The 23946-nt window shown below is 36.1% G+C and overlaps 1 protein-coding gene across 1 annotated transcript; it reads right to left on the bottom strand.

The window, feature by feature from the left end:
* Positions 1–3058: 3058 nt before the first annotated feature.
* cdc25d (cell division cycle 25 homolog d) lies at positions 3059–23065 on the bottom strand. The gene is made up of 13 exons (XM_039774284.1): positions 23019–23065; positions 22647–22779; positions 22196–22293; positions 21600–21642; positions 20468–20501; positions 19416–19481; positions 16223–16393; positions 14236–14319; positions 12178–12240; positions 9232–9330; positions 8803–9137; positions 3729–3840; positions 3059–3557 (listed from the first exon to the last, which is right to left on the bottom strand). The coding sequence occupies exons 2-13, from the start codon at positions 22772–22774 to the stop codon at positions 3414–3416; spliced, it is 1377 nt and encodes a 458-aa protein (XP_039630218.1). The 5' UTR covers positions 22775–22779; positions 23019–23065; the 3' UTR covers positions 3059–3413.
* Positions 23066–23946: the final 881 nt, after the last annotated feature.

Below are 23946 nucleotides of genomic sequence, written 5' to 3'. Positions count from 1 at the left end.
GGTAATGGTTTTGCTTTAGTACTTTTGCAGAAACATCCAGATAAGCTCCTCTAGAGTTGTACTATGTATGAAATGGGATAAGATTTCACTCAGTTAATTATCTGGTAATTAATCAAATAATTCAGTAAGGCTCATACTTTATTTATCTTATCTTTCTCAGTCTTAGCAGGTGGTCTCCAACTGTTAGATGTATATCAAGGTAACTCAAGCACACTAATCTTAACAAACAGAATAATACAATTTATTGATAAATGCAAGGAATATAGAAATATGATAATGGCATATAAGACTAGACATAGACAGATTAGACAGACAAATATATAACACAGAATAGGCTGGCTGATTACTATATTGGCACAGATAAGCAACACAGGTAATTCCTAGACCTGCAATTGGGTCTAGAAAATATACTTGCTGCTCTGCTCACATGGGGTTTACAGTTAGATGTAGCCTAGAAGCCATATCCTAGTTAGTGGTTTATGAGGTCACTCCTAACCGAAAACATGGGAAACCTGAGAGCTTGAAGTGAGATGGCCTAATAGAGTAATTGAAGGATTAAAGGTATGGGTAGAATAATATGTGGGGCAGAGCTGTGATGATGTAGGTTCGCTCCAGGCTCCCATCCGACTTCAGGGAGCTCTTGAACCCAACACTGTCCATCGGTAATGTCACCGAGATGAGCTGACAAATGAGGGCAATTCTCAAATGAAGCCAGAGGACAGTACAAAAAAGTGCCAAGGTGCTTTTATTAAAACAAACAGCTGTGTCCAAACAAAGTGCAGCGTTCAAAACAGAAAGTACATATATAAATCCACAAAATCCAAAGGAGTGAGAATAAAAATCAACAAATAAATCCGTTAAAATCAGGCGTTAAAATGCAGTCTCTCTCATTACTCTCTCAGCCCACCTCCGTCTCTTATTCTCCCCGGCTCCACCATTGCTCCCATAGTTGGCGGAGACCCAACAGCCACAAGCTCCTTTTGGCCAACCTCTATCTTGGCTGCCTGCAGGCATCACGGAAAGACTTTCTGAGGTCGGCTCTCCTCCCTTCTTCCTTCGCTCTCATGTAGTCACTCCTCATATTCATTGGGAGGACACATGCCTTGCTCACCCCACTCCAACCGAACATTCAGTGGGCTGGACTAGCCCCTAGAGCATCACAGCCAAATACTTCCTCTCTGGGTCCCACCTCGTGCTGTCTCCTTCTTCCAGGTTGCCAGATCGTAACTTCAAAACTGCCATTCAGGTCCTTTGACCTGTTTCTCCTCTATCCATCCTGATTTCTCGATCCATCCCCCCATTCCCTTTTCTTTGTGTCAGCCTGTATATATATATATATATATATATATATATATATATATATATATATATATATATATATATATATATATATATATATATATATAAACACACACACACCTCTCTGGGGGTGCAGCGACCTTAATCACACGCCGCAGGAAGCCAATGAAGCAACTGCGAATGATCGCACCCACAGGTGCTGGTGCGACTCGCTCCAATTACTTCAATTAATTCCCAGAGGCCGTGCAATCACACCCACGGAGAGTGACACGGCTTTATGGATTTAAAACCTGGCCCCTTTTCTTTAGAAGCCCCGGACCCGCTATACCACAAGAGCAAGTCTTGTTACAGTTAAAGCTGGTCAAAATAAATAAACTGATGAGTTTAATAGGCAGATAAAAAAAAGAAATGCAAAGAGAATTATTTCCTCAGTGCTTTAAGAGCTTATTCTAAAATATTATTGATTAGATCCTGCCTGGTTTTGAAAAAGTTCTGCACAGATCCTATAACTGAGAATTTAATTTTTTTCCAATTTCAAATAGTATAAAACATCAGTTACCCACTGACTTAAAAGAGGAGAGTCAGGATTCTTCCATTTTAACAAAATAAGTCTGCGTGCCAATAGTGTAGTGAAGGCAATCACAGTTTGTTTGTCCTTCTCCGCTTTAAGCCCATCTGGAAGAACACCAAACACAACTGTTAATGGGTTAGGAGAGATTGTGACACCAAGGCTGTCTGAAAGGCACTTAAACATTTTTGTCCTGAATGCTGCTGATTTGGTGCAGGCCCAAAATATGTGACCCAGTGAGGCTGGGACTTGATTACAGCGTTTGCAGGTTGGATCTTGCCCTGGAAACATTTTGGACAGTTTTAAGCGAGACAGATGTGCTCGATATATAATTTTAAGTTGAATAATTCTTTGCTTTGCGCATATGGAGCTCTAGTGAATTCTCTGCATTGCTACCGTCCACTCCTTTTCTGAATGATAGATCTTTTTCTCATTGCCCTCTTGGATCTTTGAAAGGGATATGCTGTCTGAGTTCTCTAAACTGAGCAATATTTTTTCCAGCATGGAGGAAGGTGCGAGATGAGGGAAATCGGGCAGGTTCTGTTTGACAAAGATTCTAATTTGAAGATAGTGAAAGAAATGTGTAGCTGGAAAGTTAAATTTGGAATGTAATTGTTCATATAAAGATCTCTAAGTGATTTAATCTCAAATGTTTTCCAGATATTAAAAACTGAATATGTTTGCAAGGGTTGAAGAAAATGGTTCTCATGCAGAGGTGCCACAGATAAAAGATTCTCCATCTTAAAATTTTTTCTACATTGGTTCCATATTCTGAGTGAAGCACAATTGGGTTATTGGCGATATTGGGGCACAAAGTAGTAACGTCTGTGATAGGCTGCCATTTCACTCCAGGTAGATTACTTCCTTTGGCTGACTGCTGCCGTGATGTGTTCTGACACTTTTGAAATGAGTATGTTTGAAGATTGATAAATGTGTGGGTGTTGCTAAGTTGTAATGGATTTTATTATTTTCTAAATTTATTTTGTCTGTTAATAAATCTGAACATAAATCTGATCAAAAAAAAAGAACATTACAAATAAAAAGAAGTCCTGAGTGAACCTTTTGCAACAAAGCCATGAGCAACATGATTCTCAATCTTTTCATAATTATTTAATATAAAATCATATTATTACATTATTTTTTCTATACATATTTGTACCTTTCTTTCACAGTAAGAAATTCATTGCCATATTCCACAGTATAAATACACAGTATAAATAAAACATGAGTAGTTGTTGTAGTTAATAAATAGTTGTATAAAAATAAATAGACTTACAGTATCAAAAGGATTTTTATCATTGTAAACAAATAATATCACAATGAAAGGCACAGCTGCTGTCGTAATGCTATCATTTGATATTATCTAGTCTAGTTTATGCTTACATACATACAATAAAAGGCAGCTATGATCCTTACTACTTTCATACGCACTAAATCTGAGCCTCGTCCATTATTTCAATTCTCAGTTTGCTCATATGCATACAAGTCATACCAAAAACATCAAATCACCCATCATTAACTAATCTGTTTGTGTTTGTCATTGTCATTATTGCACATCTATTTCTGATTCAAAGAGCTGTTTTCTTCTAAACTGAACTGATCGGAATCGTCTCTTCCTTCTGTACCTCCTCAGCTGTTCGCTAAAGTCCTTATGCAGCATTGGCAGGTAGCTGCATGGCTCACAGACACTCTAAGGGTAAAGCAGACAGTTAGAGTGGTTATCACTTGATATATTTAAGGAATGCGCTTGAAAAAGCTCAGATACAGCAATATTGCCCACCCCGATAATATTTAAGTTAAGTTCATAATTCAAAATCTTTGTTAAGGATGCATATATTAAACAATCAGGAAACTGACTTACCTTAAATTGGGAATAAAACTCCTTGTAACCACCCTTTAGGATGTAGAGCTCTGGATAATAGAGCTGTGGGTAAACATTAATGTTCCTGTCTATTTTTCGTAGATGTCGGCAACTTTGAATAGAAAAAACAGAAAAGGAAATAAAAAACGTCTGGCTTACTGTAAGCCACCCTCATTTAGGGTGTTCATAAGAAATGTAATGATTTACTTAATGAGGTAGAAGTACATAATAAAAAATTGCTGTGTTAAATATTTAAACTAATATGAATGTGTGCTTCAATTTACATGTAAATTTTGATTGTAATAGAAAATTGTCGTTCTTCACCTTCTGATAAGGCTCATAGAGGGATAGATCCCCAGTAAAGGGTCAAAATTCAAAAATAACATCACATTAATAATCACTGATGTTTCATATTTGTGATCAGCAGCCTATAAAATATATATATAGCATAAAACATCATTCCATATGTCTATATTATCAATCCCCATTTTTTCAATGTTTGGAAAAAAGGCGTATAGTAAATTTGACCCCTCGTATCCCATTAAATGGTGGACCTCGGGGGTCAGTTGATGTGGCATGTCCAAATTCAAGTCCCTCTGATCATTTGAGCTGAAGACATCTATTGGTTTACTTTTCAATCACAAGGATATAATATCAGCAAAAAGTATAATCCAAAAATGGCCTAAAAACAATATTTTTTGGGTCTGTAGGGCCAAAATAGGGAGAATCCCAATAAAGTTTGATGGCTTACATAAACAGACATTAAGACGAGTCCAACAGTATATTATACATGTGGGGTTTCTTGTACCAGTGAGTCAGGAGGCGCTGCACAAAAATATTAATTGATTTCATAGCGTTCATAAGTAATTCTTATCAACACAATATTATAAAGGATAGATTTTGTTTGTGATTAGTCAACACAAAACTGTGTAATATCAAAGTATAAGTAGAATTCATATTTATTAATTACATAAAAATAATGCTGAAAATGCTCTGTTTCTATGTAGAATGCACATTCTTCTCTTGCCTGTGTAAGTTTTTCTTTACATTCTTTTCATTTTTCTCCAAAATCATATAGTCATTCAAATTATGCTGAATGTTGACAACAAATTATACTGTATGAGTGATTTGAGGGTATGTAGAATACAAACTCATTTGGGTAGGTTTAATACCAGAAAAAGTCTGAAAGGCAGAAACGCAGAGAAGGAAATTAGAAAGACCAGTATATTGTGTTAAAAGAAATAAAAAAAAAAATACAACATGATGGGGTTAGGTTTCTATGGCTGAGACCCTCACATCATTCCACCCTCATTCCAGGACACAAACTTTGGTCAAACCAGAAGGATATATCATTCATATAAATCTAGGTTTAATATGTACTAGGATGTTTATTAGAACTAGGGGCTATGACTACATAACTCGTGTTCTGATGTTTTTACATTGGCATCCAGTTATGTTTAGGGCTGAATTCAAAATCCTTCTTCTTAAATATAAAGCTTTAAATGGCTTTGGTCCTACTAACTTAACAAATACATACTAAATTGTATAATAAAATCTTATGATCCTAGTCTTCTAAAAATGTAACAAAACTATTATAAGAGTATGAGATTTTACTATAGGACCCCAAAGAATTAAATGATTTGACTGCTTATATATACGAGATTCCCCTTTGACCTCAGCATTTACATCCAGGCTAAAGACCCATTAGGGTAGTTTAGCATACTCTGATTAAAGCTGCAATTAGGTTTTATAATGATTGGCTCCAAAATAAAGCAATGGTAATCATTAAGAACTGTTATTGATCCCCCTGTTCTACTTTGTTCCACTTCTCCTATCATCTTATGTTAATGTAAATTTATTAATTTAGTTTGTTCTTTGTGCTGGAAACTGTATGTTGATCATAAGGGGAAGGGTCCCATAATGCTGGATCTGACAGACTGCCCTCAGCCTTTAGAATGGGCTGAGAGGCTCCAATGTGTCACTGATGGATTAGTTAACTTCTTCTATCAGCTATTGTTGCCCTGATCCCACTTTTGCATTACAGTTTTTATAAATGTTCATATTTCTGTGTTTTTGTTTTATCCTTGGCTCTAGTTTTCTGGCTCTTGATATCTGGATTATGGATCGGTTTATTTATCTCCGTGGTTTGCCTTTTTGTTCTTGTTTTTTGAATTTATGTTATAGGAAAAGGTCAGTGTTGCACACTTCCTAGTTATCCAAGATTCTGGATAGATCCTGTAAATTAGCGTGCACATTTCTGTGTTTGACTTTCAATATCCTGACCCTCAGCATTGATTGTCTAGCTTGGAATTTTGGCTTCTGTTTGGATTTAGTGAAAAGATTAGGATTGATGGCAACAAACTTATTGTAGGTCATTTTCACAGTCATTTCCAACATTTTCTCCCTCCATCTCAATGGCATAATATTATATATTATAATTATTTTTACATGAATCATTGAAATTAATTTCAACATTATCATCTGCTCAACATCATATGTATGCTTATGTGTGTAAATGTTAAGGTTTGCTACTTATTAGTTATTGTATTATAGTCATAAATGTGTAACCATTCAGTGATTTACCTGTTATGTTCAAACCAGGGTCCCCCCAGCTTATGTTTAAATTCCTTTTTATGCTTTTTTCATTCATTTTTAATTCTTTAATTATTATTCTTATTTATGTTCCTCATTTATGTAATTATGTGTTTTTTTCAATTTTGATTCTTATTTAGTTTCTAAGTGTTGGAATTTGTTTTTCCATGTTCCTTATATTTTGTTGGTGGTGCCCCATGATGTGGAGCCACCCGTAAATCTATGTTAAGGGACTGCTTCCAGCTCTGTAAAGGCTTATGGGAGTTGCAGTCCCTCAGGAAAACATGGTATGTGCTGGGTGTTGGCGAGTTCTCTTTTTGCTTATTGTTGTTATTGGACTTCTTGGTTTTTGATGTTCTTGCTTTGTTTTTTTTACCACTCTTTTTGGATTGTGCATAGGGTCTCTGTTTACTACAGGTCTTCCCGTTTTTAGGTAATTAATTTTGTACCTTTCTGTTCTTTCATGTTCCTTTTATTATTTAGAGTATTTAAAAAATATTTATGAAGAGTCCTTGTTGGCCTTTTTAATCACCTAGCTAAAGGTTTATTGTCATCCCTTCTCTAGTTGGGCATTTTTAATATAATTGGGACATTTAAGAATATATTTTTGAAGTTTGATTTAGAAGTGCATTTCGGCCCTAGCGTAGGCTGAAGACAGACAGTCTTGGTGTATTTCTGGCTGCATGTGTCAGTGTGCACCCCTCTGGGTAGAATGATTGAGTTTCTGGCCTGTTTTCATGGCCATTTTGGAAGCCTCACACCACTTTGACTACTTCAAGTGAGTGGATCACTACAGTACCCAGTGAAGAGCTATTTAAAAGAATAAAAAGGCATTTTAGAGCTGAAGGAATTTTTATGTAACCCAGTCAGTTGTTAATATCATTGTACTGTACACACCCTACTGTAGTATTGATAGTGTCCCTTCCTCAAGCTGCTCTATCATTGGGATATAATCTTATCAGTCTGGGCCAATGGAGTGCTCAAGCCAGATGCAGGTTCATGCCCCATGCCTGGGAATTATTAGGTTGGCAATACAATAAGAAACTCATCACAAAAGAAGCCATTATGTTTCACTATATGTAACAATTGTTTTGATCACTGAAATATTCTCTCTCTCTTGATATTAGCATAATTGTAGTGTTATTAAAAATACAGGAAGAAGATTATAACTAGTCTAAAATGAAGTTGCAAAGTGATCACAAAATCCACAATAGTTCCTCAAACTCCATTTTATGTCCCATAACTATGATTCATTGGGTGGGTGTGTGCAGTGAACCTTTCATAACAAGGGCGTAAGATTACAACAAGGCTCAAGAAGCTGTAAAATAAATATTCATAGTCATGAATAGTCTGTTAAGCTAAAGTAACTTTTATTTATATTAATTTAATATTAGATATTTTCACACAGGAGTGTACTGAGCAGGAGCACACCAAGGTAAGAACACCACCTGTAAGTGTAGAGAAGGGTGTCACCTAAATTCTGCATATCTGAGTCAGAAGATTGCATTTCAGGAATGGAACCAGGAAGCCTTCAGCAAGCTAAAAAAAAATCAAAGTTTTCCTTTGCTAAAAAGAGGGAGACCATTTTTTATGACAGTAGTTGTCTTTGTGCTTAATATACTGGAATGTCACAAGTGCAAATAAAAGGTAACATTCGAAAAACAATAACATCTCATTCATTTTTTGTCTGAAGGCTATAGAGAGACACTGGAACCAAACATGGGTCTTATGGAGCCAAAACCAACGCTTTTGTCTTCATCATCAAGCACTATATTTGATGTATGTGTCTGGCTGTGAATTTGGGTGTTGTCAGCATCATTGTTACTGAGTGATTATCTGTGTAGAGGACTTGTGAAGACAGATCATAAAATGGATAAAGCAATGTAAAGAAAACAAGCTGCTTGAATCTGCAAGAGACCTGGGATTTGGGGGAAGATGCATCTTTAAGATAGACAGTGACACAAAACATACAGACCTAGTGGCTGTAATTACTAAAGGTCACTGTTCTGGATTGGCAGATAAATCAAAGAATACAGTATAAAGCAAAAGTTGAATATTTCTTTCCACCAATGGTCAATCTGAGGGCTGGACAGCAATTATCCAGAAGTTTGACACAATCTGAATTGTCTTAAAACTGATACAGGCTTATCCCCCACAGTAACCCAAATACAGAGCAAATACTTGCAAGATCTCTTATTTACTAGATTTACAATTAAATTTATAGCATTCAGTAGAATTTTGATATTTTTCTTTTCTGTGTTAATCAATGACAAAAAAATCTTAAAAACATCAGTATTTCATATTGTAATATCATGAACTTTGATAGATTCAATGATTGATTGATAAGGAGTGTCCAGTAATGCATTTATAGATAGATCAATCAAAAGGAACTATTATAAGATAGATAGATAGATAGATAGATAGATAGATAGATAGATAGATAGATAGATAGATAGATAGATAGATGAAAAATAATACTTACATCCTGGGTCCCCGTTCTGATGAGAATTCACAGTAGAAGATGATCAAAGTTCTTTGAGCTGAGGCGTCATAGGATGAACTAACAGCTGAAGGACTTTGATCTTTCACAGACATAGCAAAGTCCTCCAGCTCTGTGTTTGCTGAGTGTTGACTGTCCTGTAATAGATATCTAGATGTGGGACTATTCCCAAAGGTACATCTGCTAGGTGGACTTTGTAGTGATATCTTCTCTGTCAATTCCTTGTCATCTACGTAACTGTTTTTTGATGGACTTTGACACACCTCCTGAAACATTGCAGCCTGCAGCTGGGCTTCATTATATATGTTTGTAGCTCCCTGTAATGACATTTCATATAAACTCTCTTTTCCGAATATCCCATTCCATTTTTTCAAATTCACCTAATAACTCTTTTAAAAGCTTGAAAATTACCTTGATATGGCCTCCTTCATACTCATAGGGATACCGACAATCAATAATCTGATATTTTTTCACAATACTGTCATATTCTCCCTTTAGGAGTGAAGCCACCTGTGAAATAAGTAAATAATAAATGTTAATATGCAGTACAACACAGCTGCTTCCATATTCCAATTGTGCTAGCTTTTAAAATCTTGTAAAATTACATCATAACAGATGTTATTTTGGATGCTTTCTCAGTTTTGTGTTTACCAAGCTTTACAGGTTACGTAGTCTTAAGTCACTTATTAGACTGATTGATTTTATTAATGGTAGTTAAATGTCCTCTGTAGACCTACAGCCACAGAGTTTGTTTTTAAAGCATCATGCAGTAAACCAGAAACATATTGTAATAATTCAAGAGCAATATTTGCTTATAGATAAAGCCACACACATGGAACAACTGGAAATACCGCAGCACACAAGATTTAAAACTGTCATTTAGTCATTCCCCTTGCAACTATTGCAGTCTTTATGTAGGGCACCAACACCCTCACTTATCAAGACCTCTGAAGCCATGTTCCTGTCTCTCTCACAATGGCTCAAAATAAATTTTCCTTTATACAGTATGTAAGTCTAGAGAACACACAACTATTTAATACATTTCATAAAGCATAGCACAACATTCTCATATCTGCTTAATCTAATTCAGGGTCATAGGGTACCAAAACTTGTCCCAGTAGCAACACGCACAAAACAGGAACCAGCCATGGATTGGATGACAGCTCATCATAGTGCCTACTGACACATCCACAGTCCCACACATGACAAATTTAAAATAGCCAATGTGACCACTAGGATGCATTGCAGCACCCAAAACCCTAGACGCAGCAGCACAGACACAGTTCCAGGTGTGTTTATTTTCACAAATATCTTACACACCACACAACTCTAAGAAAATGATTCTTCCCTTCTCCACTCCTCCTATCTGCCACCTACTTGCTCTTTTGAAAAGGGACTGTATCTTACAGATGTAAAGAATTTTCATTGTATTAGCACATGAAAAGTGTTGCGTTATGCAAATCTTTTTTCTCAACTAACCACAAGTAGCACAACAGCACAGTGAGTAATGTGGCCATCTCACATATCCAGTGTCTTGGGTTTGAGCACTACACCTGGTTGATATGTGTGTGGAGTTTTCCCTATATCTGAATGTCTTTTCCTTCAGGTATTCTGGTTCCCTCCAATATCCCCACAGGCAGGTTGGTTAGTTTACTTGGTGATTCCAAATTGGCACAGTGGGTGTATGCAGGAGTGGAACAACAATGGACTATTCAGGGCTGCTCTCTACTTTGCTTCCAGTGCCATAGTGATAGGCTAAGGGTCCCTGCATTCCTGGCCTGGATATAGTTGGTTTGAGAATGAAGTGTTATGTTAAATTAACTTCTGTGAATACTCAGTCTTCAGGACTTCAGGACATCTTTACATACAGCTTCATAAAGGTAAGACAGTACTAATGAAGTCCTCAGCCATCATCCACAGCCACATTTCCCTTTCAATAATTCAGGCAAATATTACAGGAGCACTCACGCCACTGGATTCAGGGACAGTTGTATCCCCTGGTGAAAGGGTTTCTCAAAAGCTAAAATTACTGATAGCTGTTTGAGTGTTTCTTTCATGTATTGTCTGTTTTTTGCATTAATTGCTGTTATGGTATTATCCTTAGCTTGTGGAGACAGAATGATCTAAACGCATCACATTTCTTTTGTTCAAGGAACAACAAAATAGTTTTTGCCCCAGCATGGTCATCCATGTTCATGCAGTTAGCTTTAAAATCAGTTTCTGACATCATAAGCATGCAGAATTCACCATCTGAATTGAAAAAAGATTCTTCCTTTCTCATTCACAAAAACTTGTGTAAAATTCACAAAGCTTACAAACATTACAACATTTGTCATCATTTAAATTTCTAAGGTAGGTGATTTTTTTTAAATCTGTTATTAAAAAATGTGTGTTATATGTGTTAAAGCAACCATACAGTAGTACTAGGAGAAGTATTGTCACATGGACATTGTATGGGGAAATTCTTACTTGCATGTCCAACCAACATTCAACAGGTCAGTACTCTATGGCCCCTTAATAATCAAGAATGTACAGAATTATTATAGACAGAATCATTGTAAAATGCAGGTTAATTATTTTAAGCATCACAAAACCCACAATACTAATAAGAACAATAATAATAATAACTCCCAATACTAGATTTACTATCACTTTATTGATTCCTTTGAGAAACTTGGAGTAGAGCTGCACTTATTTGTTATTCTCTGCCCCATTTATAGAACTGCAATGTCTTTTTGTATTGTGGTAACCTGAACTGCGCACAATCTGTAGTCATCTTAGCACTTTAGAGAACCTGAGTATAACACCCTTAGAGATCCTCCATTATTGTATTAAAGGCTGATATTAAAAGCTGATTTTTTAAAAATTTGAATGATTGCCCTGGGACAACTGCTAAGTTATTCTAGGAGCATACGAAAGCTGATGATATAAGATATGTCATGTGAGACACACATGTACTGTAAGAATTTTATCATACTGTGTACACATGAAAAAAAAAAAACAAGTTGAACATGAACAATTTATTCAACTCAATTGGCTAATACTGGATGTTTCCTTTTCATATTCATCAGGTTAGTTCTTTGTCCTTGGGAAAATGCATAAATAAGGTGGCAGGTTACTCAGGATATTCTTATGTATTTCCCTCAGATTTGAGCTGAGAAAAGAACCAAAATGCATCAGTGGACTAAGTGGATTGCATTATTTTGTTTACTGTGACCTCAAAATTTGAAAATATTAAAATTATGTAGTTAGAAACTGGTGCTATAAATGTTTCCCAATTTAATGAATGATTGGGGAATCAGTAAAACATAGACATACTGTATTTGAGAAATGAAATGATTTATTTCCAATACTTACAACATGTGATGAAACATATTGTAGGTCCTGGTGATCTCCTTTTTCTAACTGAAGAAGATAGGGCTGTCAAAAAGCATTTAATAATCTTAAAAATTAAGGTATATTATTTCTATAAAGATATCACATAATAATATTTTCCATCTAACTTAATTATATATTAAGAAACTTAATATTCGTAAATCTAAAATATACATTTTCAATTTTTTGCTGTTAAAGCTTTGTTTGAATAATAAACTATTACACAAAAGAAATAAATACAGTAGAAAGAAGGAATATATTTATTCCTCTGTTGCTAAAATGTCTTTAATTCTGACTTGAGGACATGATTCATCAGGTAAGCTTTGTATTTTACAAAACCTGAAGTTAAGCAAGCATTTCGTAAATGGATGGAAGGATCCATGGAAGGAAGGGATTAATCCTATCTAATACAACATGGTTTCCTTTTCTTTCTTCTCACTCTCTGAAATCATAATTGAGTTTTCATCATCACCCTCCTAATATTTGAACTAAGTATAATATAATTTATAGTGACCTAGTATAGGACTGCTGCCACACAGCTCTGGATCCCAGGGGTCATATTCTGGATTGGTCAGTATGTGTGAGTTTGCATGTCCTCTCCTAGTCCTCATTGTTTTTCTTTTGGTATGCCAGTTTCCTCCCACATTCCAGACATGTGCATGTTGGGCTTCACAGCATTTCTAAACTGGCACTGTGTGGGCATGTGCATGAGCGGTCTTTGATGGACTTTGAGTGGGCTGCCTAGGGACAACTGCTGATGGGGTAAGCTTTGTATTTTACAAAACCTGAAGTTAAGCAAGCATTTCGTAAATGGATGGAAGGATCCATGGAAGGAAGGGATTAATCCTATCTAATAAAAGATGTTTATTGTAACCTAGAGAGTGAGAGAGAAAGAGAAGAAGAGTAAGAATAAAAATAATAAGAAGAATAAGATATATTCATTCATTATCAAACCCACTTAATCTAGTTTAAGATTGAATGAGGAAATATATAATATACTGTACATTCATAAAACCCCAAGGTCCCAGCAGCCCTCAGTATGGTGGCAGTCTATCTCAAGACACACTTGCATGTAAACCCATCAGAATACAGGATCGATCTAACATGAATGTCTTTGAGATGTAAAATGTTAATCAGACATTAGGAAAATGTGCACACTCCACATATGCAATGACAAGGATTCAGACTCAGTACAGTACACCATTATAATAAAATATATTACTAGCTGTGTAAGCCTGTGCTATAAAAAGCTCAGGTTCCTAGAAACTATTGAAATTGTCAGAAAACAATTGAAATGTAGTAATGTCAGGTAATAAATTACTCTGGATATCTCTCTCCTAGGAGGTTTCATTTTGCCAACATGCTTGCATCGTTTGTGCATTAGCGGCTAAGCGACTGTCTTTCTTCTGAGGTTTCGTTTTGCTGACGTGCTTGCCTCACTTGTGTATTAGTGCCAGGAGGAAAAGGGATACTGTTTTGCTGATGAAGCAAATGACTCTTTCTTCGGAGGTTTCGTTTTGCTGATGTGCTGGCCTCGCTTGTGTATCCTCAGAGGTGGAGCCCTTACCCTGACTCCACCTCTCACATCTGGGCCAGATAGACAGACACACACACTTCCACGCATAGACGTTTATATATAAGATAGGCTATTCAGGGTTGAGGATGGCCTTAGCCTGTCCTGGTAGCACTGGGTGGAAGTAAAGAACACTGGACAAGATTTCAGTCCATCATATGGCCCAATGACACAAACACCCACACACACACACTGGTGGTGGGGCCCATTAGGAATGCCCTTTTAACATAAATGCGATGTGGGAGGAGCCAGTCAACAAATGTGCAGATTCCATGTAAGCAGCATGTAAGCAACAGGAATGGTACTTGAACTGGGGAGGCTGTATCTGGATGACACCAGCATTATAAAAGTAGGTTAAAATGAAATAATTTATATGCAAGTGATAGACAGTGATTTACTATTAAATAAACATTAAGAGTTTTAAAGTGCACAGCATCACCAACTTCCGTACGGTCCCCTTGTAATACCTTACTGAAATCTCCAATTAGGTTTCCTTCTTTTTCTGCAGCATCCAGAATACTACCTGGGGAGAGTTGCCTTTTGGGCTTCAGCTGTAGGATTTGGGGAGAAATTAAACAAAAGGATAAAGATAAGATGACTCCAAGTGCCATTTAAGAAAATTGGATTAGCAAACCTGTCCTATTACACTGTACAAGTGTTGCTTTTCTGTTTACCTTCCTTCTGTGCATCAGCATAGCGTACACAACAATGAGTTGCCAGACAGAAACCCTCAATGGGACACCAGTCCATTAAAGAGCATACTAATGCAGACACTAGCTCAGTCGTTCATACTGGACCAGTTCAGGGTCATCAGACAACCTAACCTTTATTTCTGAGAGATATCTGAGGTAAACTGGAGTACTTGTAGAAAACACAAAGAAAAAGTGTTTAAACTCCCCATGTGCAAGACAACATTATCAACTGCTGCACCAACATGTGACTGCATTGACTAAACACTGATATAATACAGGTCTGTATCTGTTTCTTAATACTGTATAGCATTAAAACACTTAAAATGACTAATATTTTTTCACTTTTTCCTTTATGATTTTACTTTATCCTAACCTGTGTTCAATAACGTAGTTATGTACATTATTTATTTATGATTATAAAATATAAATATTGCAAATTTTCAAATAGTTTTGAGCCCAGTTAAAAATATGTATAACGAATTTGTGCAAACAATTTCAATAAATAATATGTGCAAGTGAATATTTTCAGTATATCAATTTTCAATAAATACAGAAAGAACCCTGCAACACAGTGGCTTCAATGGCTGTTTCCTGCCTTGTGCCTAATGCTGCTATTTTAACATTTCCCCTGTCAAATTAGAAAATGTACAACTACAGTTATGTTATATCAATATCATGCATTGAATTTTGCAGGTTTGAACAGGAATAGATGAATGGATAGATGGATGATTGGAAGGATAGAAGTGTGACAAGAGGTCAGTGGTACAGTGCAGTTTTAAAATAAATAATCGTGTCCTGGGAAGTGTGGGCTCCAATCGGATGCATGTGAATGTGGGCATTGGGATCCACATTTAGACCACTGGGTAGGTGCCACCACCTGGCCTCGCCAACACCTCTTCCATCAGCAACCCAAGCTTATTCTAGAGTACTGGCTGGGCCCTAACATGCTTAGCTTCAGGTGAATGACCTATTCTGAAATGCATGTGGTATGGCTGCATGTTCAATGCATGGTGACATCTATATATCCATCCACCCATTCATTATCCAACCCGCTATATCCTAACTACAGGGTCATGGGGGTCTGCTGGAGCCAATCCCAGCCAACACAGGGCGCAAGGCAGGAAACAAACCCCGGGCAGGACGTCAGCCCAACGCAGATCTATATATCCCGACTCCATACTAATTGCTAAACTTTGCCATTTCTCCTAAAATTTTACACTGACATAGCACTTTTGTTTATATGATTTATTGTTCATTTTATTAAGACAATAGGGTGTTGTCTGACTGTAATGATTACCATTGCTGCTTAGAGCTACATGGATCAAATTGGGTACTGTTTTTGTAGAATTTCCACATTTTCCCTGCATGGGTTTCATTCCACCTTACAAAGATGGAATGTTGATTATTTAACCTTAAATAGCCCAATATGAGTGGGGTGTGAATATGTGAGTGATTTTGCTCTGGAATGGAATGGCATCTCCCATTTAGGATTAATTCCTGTCTTGTAATTGTTGGCAAAATGGACCCAGCTTACTAAAAATCTCTATACAATATTTTATGCAGCAGTGTTTTTTCTAATGTATAAAAGATGATTGTGATAGGTAAGACTTGGAAAAACTATTTGATAGTAAAATTTAGTTGATCAGTACCGTGAAAAAGATGCCATAGTTTAAAGTGGGACACCTGGCTAAAATTTACATCTCACTGCACATTTAAAAATTGCTCCTCTTCAGCCGTTACACCATTTTGCTCGATCACTCACCTCGCATGTCTCTGAAGTTTTTCCCTGTGAAGTTGTTTTTCTCCTTTGACATTTCTTCTCCCTTTTTACCATATGTTCTGGGCTTTTACTTTTTCTCCTTTCAGATTCCTTTCTTATTTTTGGTGGACTGGGGCTTTTAAACAGGCTGGATAGTTTCACTCTGTATGTTTTCTATAGTTTAATATAAAAATAACTTTAGATATAATGAACATTAAAATATATTTATTTCTTTTACCTGCTTCTCCACATGGAAGCTGCAGTAATTTCAGACAGCAATAGGCATAACAAAGATCTGTCAATGGATGCAACACTAGACAGCAGTGAAGTGATATAGATATACAGATATAATCTAAAAATATAAGATCTAAAAACTTGGAGCTAATCAATCCTGTAATGGAAAAAGCATATACAATTCTTGCGTGGATGGAATCATTGAAAAGACATTGATTATACGTATTTGTATTTAGCAGAAATGATTTGCAATTATAATACTTCAATTCATTCTTTTTACACATGACGATATGATGTAGTAAAGTGATGCTGATTAGCATGTTTTAAATAAATAATTGCTGCACTCGTGTCTTTGTGTGGGGGGCATGGTAGGGTGGGGAGAGTAGTTGTGGATGGCCCTGCACTTAGTGTACAGTGTACAGGCGCTGGGAGCTGCTGATTGCCACAGCTGTGCCATTCCCCGCTTTAAAAAGGGAAGTGTTAGTGCAGGAAGGGAAGAAAGGAGAAAAATAAAAAGCAGATTGGAGGAAGACAAATTGGCCAGTGACCGTGAAAGAGAGAAGGAAGTTGAAAGCGAAATGGAATTCAGGCAGAGATGGAGAGAGAGAGAGAGCACCCAAGCTTATCGAGTGAGACAGGTGGTCGGGAGTGAGCCTCAGTGCCATGAAAACCGGAGGTGGTGATAGGGGCACTCCAACTGAGTACTTTCTTTAGGAGTAGAAGCGCCCTGAGTGATGGCATGTCCCCACAAGGTGAGCGGCAGGAGAGACACGTGGAGCTCATCGGGTTGCCCTGCAGATGCTGAAGGAAAGGTGACAGAGAACAGAGTCCATTGAAGATAGTTGACTGCCCCTGTCACCAGGCGTCCTTACATTACAAGGTCCACATGGGATAAGTGGAGGAGATGCTAGTCTTTAAAGGGAAGCAATGGGGCTCGCTGTTTTTATATTTTGTCCCTGGCTTTTAACCTAATCATTTTAATGGATTTATTTATTTACATTTTTGACCTCCACCGTGCACTCATTTTATGGAATATTTATGGAAATTTTGGACCACTGCACATTTTGGACAACTTGTTTTGGGATTTTTTTTTTTTAAAAAAGCATTTGTACTTTTCACCATCCCCTTGCTTGGTGTGTTTATCCTCATCTGCTCAGCTCATCCCGGTCATGACTTTTGATGGTGTTGGGTTCAAGGTGTTCTCAAAATGACAGAGGCAGCAACGAGTCGACCGCACCATCACATGAATGATGCCAGAGGGCATAGAATAATACCAAAAATGCATTTTAATTAAAATTCAGACAGGGAGCAAAAAAAAAAAACACCCCTACGGTTATGTCCTTTCCACACAGGTTCTGCTCCATATCTGTTTTGCGGGGTGTCCCATCCAGTTACTCACTAACATGCAGCTTTATAATTAATTCTGCAGCAAGAACATGGGGACTTGGTTGGACACTTGTTAAGGGCAGAATTTACACAAAGGTTAGAAAGTTTATCAAAGACAACCTGAATAAATTACCAACAAGTGTGGTGAGAGGAGGACTATAAGGATCCTAAACTCTTGACTGGGTTTTTTTTTAGGCAATAGGCTGGATGGCTTGTTCTCATCACAACTGTTCTAATACCACACAAATCACTTCATTTCTCGCTTCCTCTATTATTTGTCAGATGCTGGCCTCTCCTTCTCTTGCCTTCAAGTGCTTGTCACCAGCTCTTTTCACAAACTCCATACTTATCGGGCTTCTGACAACATGGACACTGAGCTAGAGCTCTCCTTGCCATCCTTGAACCCCTGAGGCTTTGTTTGGTCTAAAATGTTTAGGCTTCTGTTGTCAGCTTTATTTGAGAGGCACTGTGGCCCCATGCATTCCCTCCTTTATGCTCTCAAGTGGGCAAGGTTTGTTACCACCACTAGTGCTGTCATTTCTGTTACGTCAGTGCCTAACTAGTTACAGAGCGCTAAGCACTAATGTATAGAGTTATTTTACTATTATACTGGCATGCACACTCATTATGGGGTCTTATGCTACACTGCCCTTATCTTGTAATATCTTGGACCTTATTGGAAGTAATTCAAAACAGCACAACACAGGTTATAAGAATCATAAATTTGATCAAAATATTGTATTCTCCTATTTTTTTTTACTGGATTTCAGTTTAGAACTGATTTTAGATTTGTTCTTAAATCCTGTAAGCAGTGCAGGCTATCTTAAAACTCTATGGACAGACAGAATAACTACAGGCTGCAGAATCTTCAGCTTATGGACACCTAAACTCTGTAAAATCTCCAATATGTTGTAGTGTGAAGAATGATCTGGCAAACTCAGAATTTATACCGAAGTCACCCTGCTTCTGTCTGAGGTACTTGTGCTACATAATTGCTTTTAAACATGTTTACTGTAGTTACAGGCCATTGCTAAAGTGTCACCTCTCGCATCTGCTGCATACCTTAACTGCTCTGTATCAAACTACTCTCAGAAAAGTCACTTCTCTGAACAAATGAATTTGGGAGATGCTGTTCCTGTCTACACATGCTTGAGGGTTACAGAGTTTCAAACTCAGTTCACCAAAGCAACTCTTAATTGAGAATATTTGAATTTGTAATATATGAATGCAAAGGAAAGTACTGCTTCTAGCTAAAAAACTACCTAAAACATTTCATTTTTACAGGCTACTTTCTGGCCTATAATTACATACTGAATATTTACTGTTAGTGCAGTATTCCTATAAATTGTTAATTTAGTGCAATATTCCAATAAATTGTTAATTTATAAGGAGCACAATAAAAATAAAAAAAACTGAATTCCATTTAATTGGAAATAAGAAGAAAAAAGCTGAAAGATTAAAGCAAGTGTGCTATACATGGTAAAAGCCCACTATGACAAATTGATGAAAGATAGTTTTGGTTTGACAAATGCAGGAACAGAGAAAAAATGTAACTCTAAATCAGAATAGGACTCACATTTTCTTTGTCCGCCAAGAAGTCACTCTCACTCTTTTTTGAACTTTTTCTTTCATTCTGCCTTTTCTGTTAATGAATATACAAGCAATCAGAAAAACATGCTGGCTATTACATTTCCCATTTGAGTGGGTGCTGTATTGACACTTATTCCATTTAAAATTAAATTACAAAAACATAAGTTATCTGAAATGCTATTTATGAAATTAACGATATGATCTTCTGGTGTGTGTTTGCTTTTTATTTACAAACTCTTATAGCTACTGCATTACTCAAGACTTTAATGCTATTCTGTGAATTTTTTTCTTTTTGCTTATGTTCATGTTTGTGATTTTTTAATTCAACAGTCCAATGCAGTATAAACAAAAGATTGCATTAAAAGTCAGTGAAATCAAAAATAAAATCAACTCTGGAAATCACAATAAAGTTAAAATGTTTTAAGCTTAAACAACACTAAAAACCCTACTTTTCCCCAATCCAGAGAGCTAATACATGCTTATGTTTCAAATTCTCAGACACTTAAGATGAATGCCAAAATAAACACATAGATAGATAGATAGATAGATAGATAGATAGATAGATAGATAGATAGATAGATAGATACAAATTAATTTAATGCATTGAACATAAAAAATAATGTCAGAAGTATGCAGATCTAGAAATATTGCAATAAAAGACAGGAAGAATTCAGTACTAATTGTAATGCAGACAATCCTTTGCTTTGTTTTCCAACACAGTAAGCTCTGTTGTTGTCTTAGCAAAAAAGAAATACTCCAAACAATGATTTCTTAGCTGTAAAACATGAATTTTAGAATTACAAACTGTCACCACAGTGGTATCTTTAGAACTCTCTTAATATTATTTTAGTGTATGTGCTGTACACTATATGCTATACTTTGCATTCTGTCACTGTATTAGCAGTAAGCAGGTACCCAAAAAAAGTGATTTCTCATTTGGAAAACATCAATTTTAGCATTACAACACACTGTATTAATTCAATGGTATCTTTATAACATTAAGCTGTTTCATTGCTGCTGATTATTGTTGGTACTTACCAGCTTATGGCTGTTTCTGTTTGTGGTGAAACACCTGGAAAATATACAAAATAAAGTCTATAGCTCATTAATCACAAAAAATACTGATATATGTATAATAATTAAATTATCTTTAGCAAAAGTTAAACTAGGTGCAAAAATATTGAACTGATTAACTCATTTCATTGTACATTTCTGAAAGTGCTTATAAAGATGGACTTCTGTGATTAGCAATCATGATGTAAATTGTTAAACGCTTATACAGTATAAGAGGCAAACCAAAGGTGAGTACACATTTTTGTAGACCAGTTAACCTATTATATACTCATTACAATATATTCTCATCACACTCTGCCTCAACTTGTACAGTATTATTACCATATTAAATTCTGTAAAGCTGCTAATGTTTATATTGCGTTACATACAAGTTGAATTTAATCACATTAAGTTTAATACTTATTGCTAAAATCCTTCTATAGGCAACAAAAGTAGACAGAAATTAGATTATATTACTTGTGCTATATACATATTACTATTTAATTTCATTTAATTAATGTATTATTAAAGAAAAAGGGATAAAAATATGAGATTAATAAAGACACCCATTAAAATTAGGAGATATGGGAGTCTGTTCAGTTCAAAGCCCAGTGGTAGATGTGGTACCACTCCATTTTATCATACACACAAATCATTTTCACAAATACATTATTTCTAGATGTTAGTAAGATCTGTGTTTAAAGTGCCTTTTCGACACATTTATGTTACTTTTTCTTCATTTTCCAATGCAGCTTACCAATATTAAAGCAACACTGGAAAGTATAACTCAAACCATTTATGCACTTTCAATCATTAATTTTATACTCATAAGAGTTCATTCAAAATGAACCTTGTAATATGGGCTGGGTATCTTAGATTATGGGTTAATCAACAGCAGGTATCAGGAAGTAACATAAATGATAACATCTTTTGGCCCAAAGTATCCTTGGAGATTGCTATGATACCGCATGTACTGCAGATAGGCTAAACCAATACTAAGTCAATGGGCCTAACAGGGAACCACACAGTATCCTTGGGGCAAACAGACTGCTTTTTGATATTCCATGTGCCATTTTTTTTTTACCATCTTTAAAGTCTAGACTACTTTTTGGCATACCTCTCAGTACTCTTTGTATTTTCAGTGTCTGAAGTGAGACTTCCTGTAGGAGAACAAGTGACATAACATCAGGAAATAATACAGTAAACTAGGAAAATGACCTTTCAATTACCTATTAATCTCTATTTCGATAAAAATAAAACTGAATTAAATGTGAGAAACTTAACTGTTGTTCATTTTTCCAGATTTATGGTTTCTATTTCTATTACTATATAAAGTTTTACTATTATTATGGTTTTATTGATTTACATAAAGTGAAGATAGATAGATAGATAGATAGATAGATAGATAGATAGATAGATAGATAGATAGATAGATAGATAGATAGATAGATAGATAGAAACTATACATTAAACAGAACTTTATAATTGAACAAGTATGGAGATTTGCATTTTAACCTTACTTATATTTTGAAGTTTTATATACTGTGCATTATTAGCAAGCTCTAGGCATTGAACTGTGAGCTTGGCATCCTTAAGTGAAAGAGTAATTAAGGCTTGAAAAATTAATTACACCAAGCGGCTTTCAAGCTTGAGGAACTAACTAAGGGAAGCCTGTGAACAAAGGTGCTGAAGCTCGAATCTGCGAGTCCGAACCTGACAGCGTCTTGGTATCCGGGGAAACGTCGCTCGCCGAGTTAGAGCTTGGAGTCTGCAGCTCCGGCGACAGCTTCAGCCTTCTTCTCAGGGTATCGCTGTGGGAATGGGATTAGTAAGCTGTCAGGAATCAGATCGGTTTCACTTTATTAACACATCACAGAAGAACCTTAGAGGTTATACACACAGTCACAGCAAGTTTAATAAATGCCGGGGAAAAGCCTAGAATAAGATTTTAATATTCATATTGTTTTCTTTAAAATGTCGCTTATACGTTGTTTTTCATTATCTATCTATTATAAGAAACTCTAAATTTATATAAAAACAAAACAGAATCAACAAAAAGACTAATACCACTTCGTTACGTTTGAATTTCACACCTTCTCCATCCATCTACACTTACTGATAAGATTTCCGAACGAAACACTCTCGTTTACCGTTCCGTACGTACTTTTCTTGACAAGACAGATTCCCAATACTTAATGACAAGTCAGAGATGGGCGACTGTGGCAGGAGAGGAGAGCAGCCGCAGTCTTGGTTTAAGTCCCCGTCCAGCCACTCTGCAACTGGCGAATCCATCGCACCTGTCGGGACAAATAACGAGAAAGACACTTCGTTGATTTTAAGACAAGAATTCCGCAAATAAATCACAGCTTTTAAGTTGTATGTAGTCTTCCTACCTCGCATTACACGATTTTGTAAAACGTACTAAGTTAATATAAAATTAAGACTGGGTGAAATTTATAACAACTTGACATATACAGCATCTTATATTGTTATAATTGTTTATCATGCAATACTCAAGGAATAAGCATCAACATACTAAATGTTATACAGTAAGGAAAGCAATCTCCTTGCACAAAAGGTGAAGGCGAATGAATAAGCGAGCAGACAATACCTCCACTGCGTGATTCAGTCCGTGATTTTTTGAAGCAGGCGTGCACGATGACTGTTCTTGGTTTTTAAATAGGCGCCCTTTAAATGTTTATGTGCAGCCGTGTTGTTTTCTATTGTTTTCTCCACTCCCTCATTTGTAGTGTTTCTGTCGAGTCTCCTCCCATGGCAACACTAATTACTACAACAAGCTTTGCAGACTCCAACTACGAGAAAGGCTTTGGCAAGCAGAGCGAGACTGGAAATACATTTAAGGCAAGTCGGAGCCCTCACAACGGTTATGGTCGATGCCTGGAGGTTATCATCCTATAAACGAAGCGAAGCTTTGTCGCTCTCTTAGTTTGGATAAGTTAAAATAAGATATTTAACCCGCCATTAGTATCCGTCATGACCTTTTTTGTGTGAAATTTATGCTACAGAATTTACTTTTGTACCTTTTATATTCAAACACATTTATCTATCCATTAAAAAGCCCACTTAATTTCAGTCTTTAGGACTGTTTTTATGTTTTCAAACAGAAACCAATATATGGTAACATTAAAGGTAACAAAACAACATCTAAACTAGTGCTCTTTATAATTGTCTCAAAGATAACAGTATGCATTATACCATGCCTATAAAAAAGCATTCACCTCCTTGGAAGTTTTCATATTTTATTATTATACAACATTCAATCAAAGTGAATTTAATTTGGTTTATTTGACAATGATCAACAGAAAAAAACAGTTTCATTTCAAAGAGAGCACAAATCTATGGTTCTAAATTAACTACAAAAATATAAAACACTAAATAATTGATTGCATACAAATATTAATCACTTCTAGTTAGTGTTACATACTGAAAATGCTGCTTTGCAA

This window comes from Polypterus senegalus, chromosome 1 (assembly GCF_016835505.1).
Source record: "Polypterus senegalus isolate Bchr_013 chromosome 1, ASM1683550v1, whole genome shotgun sequence".
Lineage (NCBI taxonomy): Eukaryota > Metazoa > Chordata > Cladistia > Polypteriformes > Polypteridae > Polypterus > Polypterus senegalus.
The sequence above is the reverse complement of the archived record's forward strand: the minus strand, read 5'-3'. Positions and strand labels throughout refer to the sequence as shown.